The following is a 13,311-nucleotide window of genomic DNA, read 5'->3' on the forward strand; positions in this document are numbered from 1 at the left end:
GCACGTGGATGTGATACGAGTTCAGATAAACATTCAGATACGTTTCTGGTTTAAATGTATATACAGGCAAAAATTTGTGGACACCTGACCATATGATTCCTATGTTCCTGTCATTAAAACCTCCAGTCTTCTAGCAAAATGTTGATGTTCATGTTAATCAACACTAACACTGATGTAGGTGAGAAGGTGAGGAGGCTTGGGGTGCAGTCAGCGCTCACATTCATCCCAATAGGAGTTTAGCAGGAGATCTTTATGGAGCTGGAACTCATTTGAGTCCTAGTTGAAGTGAAGGTCAAATTTTATACTTCAAACTTTGTGGGATCAGTTTGGAGAAGAAGCTCATATGGGTGGAAAAGTCAGGTGTCCCAATACTTCTGTCTTTTTAGTTTGTTGGTGTGTGTGTGTGTGTGTGTGTGTGTGTGTGTGTGTGTGTGTGTGTGTGTATAGACAGGTTCTGATGACCCCATTATAACCTGTTGAGATTACGGAACAGAATTTAGCAGTAATGTGCAGTAAAATATAAACTGTACAGTGTGGATATTTATCTAATTATATATTGAGTGGAGGGCGGAGTGGAGTGGAGGTTGGAGAGAAGGGTTGGAGTGGAGGGCGGAGTGGAAAGCGGAGGGTGGAGCAGAGGGCGGAGTGGAGGATGGAGTGGAGGTTGGAGAGGAGAGTGGAGCGGAGGGCGGAGCGGAGGGCGGAGGTTAGAGCGGAGGGTGGAGTGGAGGGTGGGGCAGTGGGTGGAGCGGAGGGCGGAGTGGAGGGTGGAGTGGAGTTTGGAGCGGAGGGTGGAGTTGAGTGGACGGTGGAGCGGAGGGTGGAGCGGAGGGTGGAGCGGAGAGCGGAGTGGAGTGTGGAGTGGAGGTTGGAGGAGGTTTGAGCAGAGGGTGGAGTGGAGGTTGGAGGGTGGAGTGGAGGATGGAGTGGAGGGTGGAGTGTAAAGCGGAGTGGAGGTTGGAGGGTGTACTGGAGGTTGGAGGGAGGGTGGAGTGTAAAGCGGAGTAGAGGTTGGAGGGTGGAGTGGAGGATGGAGCGGAGGATGGAGTGGAGGGTGGAGAGGAGAGTGGAGAGGAGAGTGGAGTGGAAAGCGGAGTGGAGGTTGAAGGGTGGAGTGGAGGTTGGAGGAGGGTGGAGCGGAGTGGAGGGTGGAGCGGAGGGTGGAGCGGAGGGTGGAGCGGAGGGCAGAGTGGAGGTGGAGTGGAGGTTGGAGGAGGTTGGAGCGGAGGGTGGAGTGGAGGTTGGAGGGTGGAGCGGAGGGTGGAGCGGAGGATGGAGTGGAGGTGGAGGTTGGAGAGGAGAGTGGAGTGTAAAGCGGAGTGGAGGTTGGAGGGTGGAGTGGAGGTTGGAGGGAGGGTGGAGTGTAAGCGGAGTGGAGGTTAGAGGGTGGAGTGGAGGGTGGAGCAGAGGATGGAGTGAAGGGTGGAGAGGAGAGTGGAGTGGAAATCGGAGTGGAGGTTAGAGGGTGGAGTGGAGGTTGGAGTGGAGGGTGGAGCGGAGGTTGGAGCAGAGCGGAGGTTAGAGCGGAGAGTAGAGCGGAGAGTGGAGCGGAGGGTGGAGCGGAGCGGAGGATGGAGTCGAGGGTGGAGTGGAAAGCAGAGCGGAGGTTGGAGGGTGGAGTGGAGGTTGGAGTGGATGGTGGAGTGGAGGGCAGAGCAGAGGGCAGAGCAGAGGGCGGAGCAGAGGGCGGAGCAGAGGGCGGAGCGGAGGCGGAGTGGAGGATGGAGTGGAGGGTGGAGTGGTGTTTGGAGTGGACGGTGGAGTGGAGGGCGAAGCAGAGGGCGGAGCGGAGGGCAGAGCATACAATGGTACGTTTCTCCGCCGCACAAAACGTAATTGTTACAATTAAAAAACGTATATTGTTAGAATCCCTGGAATGGATTTGGAAATGTCTCACTTCAGCTAAAATGCATATCGGAAGTGAAAAGTAGCTCCGCTTACTAATCAAAATTGAATTTAGTGGTTAAATTGTAAATCCGAGTAAACACATTAAAGACGGTGGAATTTCTTCATCCAGTAATGAAAAGATGGTGTGGAAGACGGCTATAAACATGCCGGTGGTTCAGAATGAATTATTTCCCATGAGAACTGAAGAACAGGTAAAAAAATCATCTAGGAGGCGTGTTAGAACCTCACACCACCTCACATACACAAGTGGTCGACGTTATACGTGTTCTTGCTCTTACTTGCAGTATTTCTGGAAATAAAATTGTTCCCAAAGTTACAAAAATTCCCGGAGGAACAGGAAGATGATGCAGAACCAGTTTCCTTTCTCCAGATACAGTATATTCTCTTGTTTGTTTTTTTAATCGTACTCCAAAACTTCAAGCATCTCATTTGCTGAGCTTCTATACATATTTTATACAAAACACTTTCCTGAAAACGATACAGTACTGCAACAACCTGAATCCAGAATACGGCCATGAAGAAAAAACTCTCCAAGAAGAAAAAGGTCTCGTTTGTGCTTCTGTGCATTTTTTTTTGTATAAACAGGATTTGATAATGAGGCTGATTTCCAAAGTCCAAAAGGTTTAAGAGTTGGGAAGCAGTTATTTGAGTTTTGTCATCATCATCATCATCATCATCATCATCATCATCAGCAGCAGCAGCAGCAGCAGGATATAAACGACATTCCAGTTACGGTGAAACGTGGCTTCAAATAAAAAAAATAATAATAAAAAGAGGACGAGATTCCAGTTGGAATTTCATTTGGAGCTTGCAAGATTCTTGGAACCAACCCAAAAATGTTGAAAGTCTCCGATCTTCCAAGGATGAGATAGTCGCTGGACTTCAGAGTTAAACTCCAGTTTCACCAGGAACTCAAGAGAGACATCAAACATCTTGAAAACTCTTGAGTGATGAGGTGGTTACTGGACTCAGAGGTACAGAGTTGCCAGAAGTTGCTGAAGTCTCCCTCATACCTGCCCGAGGAACCCATTTCTGTTGCTCTTTAGGTCTTTTTCTGGAGAACCATCTGTCACGCTTTACCAAGAAGCCGGCTTCTTAAAAACGTCCTCAGGTTCTCCATGGGCCTCAGGTCACTCTGGTGTTTGCGCCTCTCAATGAAGGCCACGAGTCGCGCTGTGTCAAGACGGACCAATCCGGAAGCGGCCCGGGGGCGGAGCCAGGGCTCGCTCTGCAGGCAGGATTGAGCTGACGGTCTCCTCCACGTTTCGGAGTGCAACAGCGAACACACGAAATCGCGTGCTGCTCTGCTCACGCCTGCAAAATAATCTTCTGGGAAGCTGAAGTCCAGGCGGCAGATGTTGAGGCACGTCTCCTCTACGCTCTCGTCTAAGAACGGAGAGGCGCCGCTCAGCAACACGTACGCCAGAACACCTACGCTCCAGAGATCGGATGCCAGAGCCACCGGCTCGCCCAGCACCACTTCGGGTGCGCAGAACTCGGGGCTTCCTACCAGAGGCTGGACGTGGGGGGAAGAGCTGAGGAGCATGGCGTCGCCGAAATCCGTCAGCTTGACCACGGAATGAGCAGACGCCTGCTCCACCACAACGTTCTCAGGCTGTGGAACAAAGTGCAGATCGGTTATTGTCAAGACTTGTTGATCAATAAAACTCATCGGTCCACTAGAGAGATGTTCAGGTCCTTACCTTCAGGTCGAGATGAGCTATCCTGCAGGTATGTAGGTAGTGTAAAGCTTCTAAAATGTCCCTCAGGTACAGAGCCACCTTCTCTTCAGTCAGGTTCCCCCAACTCACGATGTGGTCCAGGAGACGGCCCTGATCAGCCCTGCCAAGCAACGCCAAAAACATGAGGAAAAAACGAATACAAAACCTGAAATCTTTAGAAAAATCCAGCTGGATATCTTACATTTCCAGCACGAGCACATAACTGGTGTTGGTCTCGAACGTGTCAAGGAGGCCCACCACGTTGGGATGCTGCAGGCAGCGCAGAACGTTCAGCTCCTTCATCACCTGCTCACGCCGCATCAGCTTCTTGTTCACCAGCTTCGCAACCACCGAGCGTCGCGTCCCTTCCTGCTCGCACCACTTAGCCACGGAGAACCTACCTCTTCACAAACCAAAACAAAAGAATCCAGAGTTTACTCCATACTTCATAAAGATCATGAACTAATGGAGTCTTCAGAGGACTTAATAAATAAGCAAGAACCTACATTTTCTGGAGAAGAAGTTGGACCATAAGACTGGTGCTGAATTCGTTCCCATTCTTTGTTAATAACCTCCACTATTCTGGGGAGATGTTCCACTAGAGTTCCACAAGAAAGTGATTGTGATGTTAATAAAGGTAGTGATGTAGGTGAGAAGGTCAGGAAGCCTGGGATGCAGGAACACTGCATCCCTACACAACTGTGTGCCTCCACATCTGGGAGAAACACATATGGCTGGAAAAGTCTGGTCTTCCAATAAGTTGGAGTGGAAGATCTCCTGCTATTGAGCTCTAAACCTGATGATGTGTGAACACTGACTGCACCCCAGGGCCTCCTCACCTTCTCACCTGCTTCACCACCTGACTTTACTAACACCCTTCTTGTGGCTGAATGAGCAAATCTCCACAAAATCTGGAGGAACATCTTCCCAGAAGAGTGGATGAAGACTAAATGTTAAACAATCTTATGATCAGGTGTCCACAAAGTTTTTGTCCACACAGTGTATGAAGCTCAGGAAAAGAAGTTTGGAATTAGGAGCTTGTGGTTGAAAAGTGAACCAGAAGAACCCAATTTCCATGTTCCATGTTTCCATGATCTCTCTGCATGTTGACATAATTCATGCATTCCTTCTTTGAAGATCACCTAAAACACAGGAGACCAGGGCCTTGTACCTCTGAGCCATGTTTCAAACAGGAGATCCAAACTCACCTGCCGAGTTCCATCACTTCGGTGTAAAGCGACTCAAAATTCTCCTTCCAGATCATTCCATCACTGTAGGAACCTGTGCAAAGCAGCAGAGTCATGAATCAGGACTGAACCTCAGCACTGCTACTGCTTTACCCTCACCCTCACCTTCACACTCACATTCACCCTCACCCTCACCCTCACCTTCACCCTCACCCTCACCCACAACCCAACATCTACACTCGCTTTTATCTTGATTTCATTTATTCATAATCGTTTCTCTTCAAAATGATATCAAATAGAACCATTTCACGAGGTGTTTTTTTTCCACCTCAAAATATCTGTCTTTGTATTGAAGCAGTTCTTCAGTAATTCAGCAGAAACCTGGTTTTGTACTTCCTCTGTTTCCTTTGTGGTCATGATGACATTCTGAAAGCAGACGTGCAGATTATTAGGGCTAAATGTCAAAACGCTCCATCACAAAATAGAATCTGATCATATTTATGAAGCGTTTTCTTCTGCAGGGTTGTGAACACAGGAACCAGCAGGTTCTCGGACTGATCAGCTTCTGATCAAAACGTGGGATCATCTGATGGTTTGTGATGGTTTAACACTCTGGAGCATGATTAGAATGTTCTAACTTTCATCAGCGTCATATCTCAGACGTGTGGTCGGCTGCAGAGCTCCAATTGGTAGATTATTCTTAACTTTTCACACTTTGGTCTTGTAGATGTTTGAAAGAAGAAACACTCTGAGGTGTGAAGTTGTGAGAAAGTGACCTGATTGTCTGATTAGAAACAAAGTCATGCCGAAGGTCATCATTTTCCCCGCAACAGTTTTTTTCCCCACTCTCGATGTTCTCTGTACTCTTTCGGAAGAGAAATGCTGAGATGTTTTTAAACGCAGGTTTATGCTGAGGGTCATGAGAGGAACGTCTCACCTTGCACTCGGAGGCGGGCGGACGAGGTGACCGTGCCGACGTCGTTGGCAGCGCTGCAGGTGTAGGTTCCGCCATCGTCCACGGTTACGGGGGACAAGCGCAGCGTCACCTCGCCCGTCTCGCTGCGGGGACACGGCCAAAAAGGAACCGAAAAAAAATGTGTAAAAATAAGAGCATGTGAGCAGCAGATTTATTTACGTTTGAGTGATTCAGACCGTGTGACCTACAGACACTTTATACCAAGAACACAGAAGCTAAATTCAGACCGAACTATGGAACCCAAGTCTGCTGCGTCTACAGTACGGCAGCAACATGATAAAAAATTGAACACTTGAAACAAGTACACTTGAAACACTATTATTGAATTGTTGCTATTTGACATTGTTGCTATTTGACATTAGATTCTGTTGGACCAGGATGCATACGGAACATCTTTATCTTCTTTTTAAGCCTGTTAGAAGGCCTTCCTTTTTACCTCCAACATTAGCATTTCTCCACTGACATACCCCATGTCCCTCTGATCCATCTCACCTTGTCTCCAAAACAAGTCAAGTTTATTTGTATAGCACTTTTCACAACAGACATTGTCTCAAAGCAGCTTTACAGAAATCAACAGTGAAGGTGAATGGTGTGAATTTATCCCTGATGAGCAGCCGTGGCGACTGTGGCAAGGAAAAACTCCCTTAAATGTTATGAGGAAGAAACCTAGAGAGGAACCAGACCCAAAAGGGGAACCCATCCTCATTTGGGTGACATCAAGAGTTTGATCATAAATCTTTCAACAATACAGAACACTGGAGAGTGAGAACTAACATGAGTACTGGAGTATAAGATTATAAGTAAATGTTCTTTCTGCAGTCTTTGGTATAAAAGTAGGAGCTACTGAGCTCAACATTTGTGATCATCACAGATCCAGCAACAGCTTCTCCAAAACACCTTACCTGCTCTAAATAACTCATGCAGATGTTAAACGATTTCAAAAAATGCACCTCTCTGGTCGAGACCAGTTAAAAACCGAGCTCTGGAGACCTCTAGTGGTAAATAGGGTGTTTTTACATTTATGGCATTTAGGCAGACGCCCTTATCCAGAGTGACTTACAGGTGAGCAGGGGAGTTTAAGGGCCTTGCTCAAGGGCCCCAGCAATGGCAGCTTGGTGGTGGCGGGATTTGAACTTGTGACCTTCCGATCCAAAGTCCAATGCCTTAACCACTAAGCTACAATCTTCTGCAAGCCAGAAATATACTGCGGTTTCAATCAAAATACAAAAAGAGAACTTTTCTTTGCACTTGAATAAACAGTGTGTACCTGTGTGTCAGAGTGACCCGTCCTCCGTCGCTCAGCGTGTTCTGATCCGGTCCTCGCCATGACACCGAGGCTCTCGGTTGACCTCCGACCTTACAGCGCAAGGTCACGCTCTCTCCACTCTCGCACGCTAAATCGCTGAGCGGCACCAGAAACTCGGGCGCGACTGAGACACGACGCCGAGAACACGCCAGTTAATAATAATCATCAGAACAATAATAATTATTTTAGTGTTATTGATTTGTTCTTTTAAATCACACCAACCGTCATAGATGTAGTTCGGATTTAGAAGCTGAAGAAGAAAAAGAAAGAAAGTCACACAGTTATCACATGTTCCATATGGATACATGACATTAATACATACACTTTATGAGCAAAAGTTTGTGGACACCTGAGCATAAGATTGGTATGTGCTTCTATTTGAACATCTCATTCCAAAGCAGGAGTTCTGAGTTCCAAAGCAGGAGATCTTCCACTCCAACCCATATAAAGCATATCTTCATTGAGTTTTTTTTTTATTTTTATTTAGCACAAAGTAGTTCAAGTGAAGGGAAAATATTTCCTGCTCCTGCACCTGAAGACGTCTAACAGAACCTTCATGGTAACAGTTTGGCTAAAAAATTCAGGTGTCCCAATACTTTAGTTCACACAGTGCGGTGGAATAGAAGGTCGACACGAATACCTTTACGGAAACCTTATTCTCCTGACGACACTCTTTTCTTCCCTCCTTCTCTCTCTTCTCTGATCTGCGGCGGATACGCAGCGCTGTGTGCCATGAAGAAGACTTCCTGAGTCCCACATGAGACAGAAGGAGATGAAGTGTGAAGGAAGAGCTGATTATCTTTCAGAAATTATTTACATGATCATGTGGTCTGGTGAAGGTGCACTAGGTTTAGTTTCTGTCTGTCCGTCTGTCTGTTACATCATACATTTATTCTGTCTATCCATCTCTCTCTTCAGCTCATATAATCAGATCGGACTGTATAATCGGACTGTATAATCGGATCAGACTGTATAATCCTACTGTATAATCGGATCGGACTGTATAATCGGATCGGACTGTATATTTGGACTGTATAACCAGACTGTATAATCAGACTGTATAATCGGATCGGACTGTATAATCGGATCGGACTGTATAATCAGACTCGTCTCCTGTTGTCTCGGCAGCTGTTTCTCACTACACAAACACAGCAGGTTGATTGTGGGACATGTGTTTATTCAGGTTGATTGTGGGACATGTGTTTATTCAGGTTGATTGTGGGGCATGTGTTTATTCAGGTTGATTGTGGGACATGTGTTACAGCAGGTTGATTGTGGGACATGTGTTACAGCAGGTTGATTGTGGGACATGTGTTACAGCAGGTTGACCTCAGAGAGTTTTGGGTCTGAAACTTACTTGCACTTGAACTTCGTCTCATGAACTTGATAAAGTTATGATTTGCGTTACTACTCTGCCGGTTGTTTTGCGTACTTGAAGGTGCTGTTGGTGTAGTCGGGGGCACGGATGGAGGTGTGGCCCAGCACGTGGGCGGGGATCCATCCCTCGGCTGCGGGACCCTGTTCGGTGGGAGCTCGGAACACCAGGAACATGCTCTGCTGGTTGGAAGCCAGGATCTGCACGGCCTCGCCCTGGTGCACACTGATCTCATCCTCTTTTAAAGCCACGTAGTCCTGCGTAACCAGCATGGTGGACACGCCGCTACTGCTGCTGCTGCTTTCACTCTGAACACACACCATACACACACACACACACACACACACACACACACACGGGAGGATTAGAACCACACACACACACACTCATCACTCTTTAAATTACCATCATTTTCTTCTTCTTTACTTCATGCTGGAAATGAAGTTTCCAAACAACAGACCTTTTTTTGATCATAACGACGCAGTCTTTTATTGTTAAACGAGTGTGATGTTGATCTCAGTCTGAGGTTAAAGTGTCTAGACATGCCTTTATTCCATACATAAAAGTTTGTGGACACCTGCTTTGCTATGTGCTTCTTTCTGACCATCCTATTCCACATTTAGTCTCAATTCACTCATCATGATGAGCTCCACTATTCTGAGAACATGTTTGTGGAAATTTGTGGAGATTCATTCAGCTACATGAAGGGTGTCAGTAAAGTGAGGTAGTGATGTAGGTGAGAAGATGAGAAGGTTCCTGGGGTGCAGTCAGCGTTTACATTCATCCCAAAGGTGTTCAATAAGGTTTAGAGCTCTACTGCACAACCCATGGAAAGCAGATCTTCATGGAGCTTCATGGAGCTGGGTTTATGCACAGGGTTTGGTGCACATTTTGGAACAGGAAACTTTTATGCGGTTGCATCCAAAGACAACTTTGTGGAAGAACCGCGTATGGGTGAAAAAGTTGGGCGAAAAAGTTTTTTTGACCCTGTAAAACATCTGTCCATTATGGAATTTTAAATCCAGTCACTTTCTCCTGAACCCCGTTACCTCTACATCTTCTCTACAATAACATCTGGAATATTCAAAGCTTCCCTGAAGGTTTTTTTGGCTCTCGAGGAGAAACAATTTCACCAAAATGTGCTGATTAAAAGTAAATAATTTAATAAAACCTTGTGTTTGTGTAGTTATGAGAGGTTATCGTAGAAACTGTAGTTAGTCACAGGTAGTAGATAATGAGTTTTAGCGTGTACGCAGAAGAAGAGAGAAAGATTTTAGTGGCGTGAGTTCTGGAAGCTTCTCTTCGTTAGGAAGCTCTAGTTGAACACCATCTTCATGGCATTGCTGAAAACATGGCAGCAGATTAGAAGCAGCCGAAATAAACAAAGTTAGTACAAGTTAGATTCTTGGTTTGCGGCAGTTGGTTTGCACGTAGAACTTTGAAGAACATTGAAGATGCAGAGCATAAATCCAGCAATTCCAAGTTAGTAGTAGAGTATAGACAAGCTTAGGCCACTTGAGCAGGTGAGGAACTTCTCATCTTGGGAACGCGTTCCATCAGAAAGTTAGTAAAAAGCTGAGGTTAAGCCTGGATTTGAGGGAAGTCTGGACCTTACCCCGTTGCTCTGCAGGGAATGCTCACTGGCTGAGGAGCAAGTACTGACATGATCCGGTTCCTTGTGCTTCTGCTCTGGAAGTGGAGTCCAGCTGCAGGACGAGGAGGCTTTGGGGCCAGAGTGGCATGCTGAAGGTGAGATTTGTGATGAAGGAAGTCCTGATCGAGGTCTGGACAAAGCAAGGGACATTGGGGACACAGCGGCTCGAGGATCTGAACAGGCCTCGTCATGCTGCTCGTTCAGGGGGACCTCAAACACGGGGCATGTCCCGAACGTCTCAGGGAACGTACCTGAGGCTGATGGGGGGTGGGGCTGCATGGGTTGGGGAATTCTGGATCCACGAGTTCGGGAGCTGACGGCGATGCCGGGGCCCGGGTTGGAAGTGCTCGCGCCCACATGGTTCCGCTGGTACTCTATAGGAGACGTTAGTGCTGTGGGACAGAAAAATGCCTTTCAGGAACAATCTAGAATAAGACGTATGTATGTCTTGCTTGCATGGAAAAGTGTTACCATTGAGGAAGTTCCTCTGGTTCTCCAGGATGCTGCTGATCTGCTGGACCCATGTGTGGCACACGCCCGGGCTGGACGCGTGGAGGACGAAGCGCTCGCTGACCCCCGTGGATGACCTTGATGTGAGCATGAACCTACAGGGGTCGCTGTCTGAACTTTCCTCCAGGCCAAGCCAACTGACCTAAGACAGAGTTTTACTCACACACCTCAACATCTCTTCTAGATGAACATTTATGGTCTGAGTTTATGCAACGAGAAGGTGCTCTGATTTTACCTTGATGCTGTTCTTGAACAGAAATCCTGGAGTAGAGAAGCCCTTCTTCCTATCCAGTGGCTCACTGAAGATAATTATCTGCTCGAAGAGAAAGACGCGTCTCTCCTTGGCGCGTGAGAGGAGGCTGGAGTCCTGATCCGACACCATGAACGTGTCCTGGAGGAGGAGCCGGCCCTGAGCGACGATTTTGCCCTGAACACACGCCGTAAAACATTACGACCTTCTACAGTCATTAAATGTACAAAACGTTTTTCCACTTTGTTCACGTGTTCTTACATCAAAGCCCTGCAGACGCCCCACATTCATCATGTCATTGCAGCGTTTCGGCACCACGCACATGACCTCCACTGCTTTCTGTTAAACACATAAAAAGTGCAGGTTTGTTTGTGGAGCAAAACATAAATGCACGTTGTATAAAAAAAAAAAAGAGAGAAAGAAAAGTGGCAAGAAGAAATCGGAATGCAACGTCCTTACCTCTAATTCTGCTGTATCAACACCCGCCTTTCTGGAGAACTTTAAGAAATCCTGAAACAGGAAATGAAAGTAACATTCCGTCTCATTACACCAAAACGGACCATCACAGCAAAGTAATAACCTTCTGTTTCATTACTCAAGTTTGTGCATAAAGCTAAAGTGCCCCCTACTGGACAAACGTATATGATACTTTTCCAGCCATATGTTTTGCAGCCACACAGTTGTGCAGGACATCTTTGGATGCAGGAGCAAAAGATTTTCAATTCACTTGAACTAGGAGACCTAAACGTTTTCCTGGATGAAGATCTGCTTTCCATGGGAGGATCTCCTGCTATAAACCCTATTGAGTGCACCCCAGGAACCTCCTCACCTTCTCACCTACATCCTCCCAGAAGAGTGGAGGTGATTGTAGAATGGTGGCCTCACAGTTATAAAAAGAATGAAGGATTACAGCCGAGTTGATATTTATCCCAACATACAGTCTGTCTTTCCAAAGACATCATTAACATCTGATCCCAGATCATACGATCATCCTCACCTTCAGCAGGAGCTGGTACTTCATGATCCTCTGCACAGGTTTGATCAGCAGGTCTGTGAGCTGCAGACGGTGACCCAAACGCTGCTTTAGATCCTGTCCAAGAAAAGAAAAGCAAGAAAACATTTTAAAAAGAAACTTAAACGAGTCTAAACACCAAAAAAATGTCATGAATGAACAATCGGTTGGTTTTAAACTGTTTCACACCTCGAAATATGTGTCGATGTACTCTGAGACGATGTGCTCAGATTTGGGTTTGTTCTGGCAGTAGACGATGTACATGTGCAACCGACGTTCCTGTAAAACCAATCAAATCTCTCATGTGTTATCAACACCACAAATATCTCTCCTGTGGTAGAACGTTTAGATCATCCTCTATAGACACGTCCCACCCACTGAAAGGTCAGAAATGACCTACTTGTTTGATGAACAGTGGAGCTAGCCTATTGGGATCCTCCAGGCACTTTTCCAGCTCAGACAAGAAGAAGCTACAAGGAGAAGAAATCAAGTCAAGTGAAATGAAAGAACATGGAGGCCAACGTGTACTTCAAGATTTAATACCTACATTTTAACCCAAACAACCTCATAGTATGAATCGATACCTCATATGGGTCTAAACTAAGGGCCAAATCTTAGCGCCTTATCAGATGTTCACACTTTGGGCTGAAACAATAAGAAGTACTGAGTGTGAAAACTTTGGGTCAGATTTTGGGCCAAATAATGTTACATTCTGATGGTTCTTCAAAGTGTAGATTCATTTCAGGTTCTTTTTACCATATATACAGTATATACGGATGAGGGAGGTGAGATTGAGATGGTTTGGACATGTGCAGAGGAGGGACATGGGGTATATCTGTTCAGAAAAACTGGTTCAACCGGCCATTTTTTTATATACGCTGAATGCCTTCAGCAATACAAACTGGCCTTAAATACAGCCCGCTCTTCCCATATCTCCAGCATCATTAACAAAGCAAGCAATAGGCCCAAAACATTATTTAGCACAATTAATAAACTGACTCAAGCACCAAAGCACACCCTTAGTGACTCTGAATCAATGGTTATGTGTTGCTCTTTCTTGAACCATTTCCAGGGTAAGCTAGATACTCTGTATGCAACATTTGGGGAAGAACCAACTACCGATGTGCATATGAAATCTCAATCTAATAATTCTCTGACAACGCTAGCCTTAACCAATTCCTCATTAATCACTGAGTTAATACAAAAATCTAACTCCTCATCATGCACTCTTGATCCTGCATCTACTTTCCTGCTAAAAGACTGTACAAGACTGCTTGTCAACCAGATTCTGCTAATGTAAAATCCTCACTCTCCTCTTGTGTTAGTGAGTTAAAACAATGGCTACACTCAAATTTTCTTAGCTTGAATCTGGGTAAAACCAACATTCTGATAACTGGTCCCCCATCTCTAAT

General features: G+C 46.0%; 1 protein-coding gene across 5 annotated transcripts in view; it reads right to left on the reverse strand.

Moving 5' to 3' along the window:
• Positions 1-1,556: 1,556 nt before the first annotated feature.
• LOC124384131 (triple functional domain protein-like) overlaps positions 1,557-13,311 on the reverse strand; it is a 74,353-nt gene continuing 62,598 nt past the window's right edge. Inside the window, exons 42-59 of one of the 5 annotated variants that reach the window (XM_046846709.1) lie at positions 12,300-12,369; positions 12,089-12,178; positions 11,885-11,977; positions 11,347-11,397; positions 11,149-11,226; positions 10,873-11,064; positions 10,599-10,779; positions 10,379-10,519; positions 10,089-10,216; positions 8,531-8,781; positions 7,739-7,844; positions 7,321-7,348; positions 7,060-7,222; positions 5,754-5,875; positions 4,838-4,910; positions 3,832-4,032; positions 3,612-3,750; positions 1,558-3,523 (exon numbers count right to left, since the gene is read on the reverse strand). In XM_046846709.1, coding sequence (XP_046702665.1) covers positions 2,978-3,523; positions 3,612-3,750; positions 3,832-4,032; positions 4,838-4,910; positions 5,754-5,875; positions 7,060-7,222; positions 7,321-7,348; positions 7,739-7,844; positions 8,531-8,781; positions 10,089-10,216; positions 10,379-10,519; positions 10,599-10,779; positions 10,873-11,064; positions 11,149-11,226; positions 11,347-11,397; positions 11,885-11,977; positions 12,089-12,178; positions 12,300-12,369 — 2,653 coding nt within the window. In that variant the 3' untranslated portion in view covers positions 1,558-2,977. Of the gene's footprint in view, positions 3,524-3,611; positions 3,751-3,831; positions 4,033-4,837; positions 4,911-5,753; positions 5,876-7,059; positions 7,223-7,320; positions 7,349-7,738; positions 7,845-8,530; positions 8,782-10,088; positions 10,520-10,598; positions 10,780-10,872; positions 11,065-11,148; positions 11,227-11,346; positions 11,398-11,884; positions 11,978-12,088; positions 12,179-12,299; positions 12,370-13,311 lie in introns of those variants that run through there. The other 4 variants (XM_046846707.1, XM_046846708.1, XM_046846710.1 and 1 more) reach the window with 4 other exon arrangements.

This window comes from Silurus meridionalis, chromosome 4, assembly GCF_014805685.1.
Source record: "Silurus meridionalis isolate SWU-2019-XX chromosome 4, ASM1480568v1, whole genome shotgun sequence".
NCBI lineage: Eukaryota > Metazoa > Chordata > Actinopteri > Siluriformes > Siluridae > Silurus > Silurus meridionalis.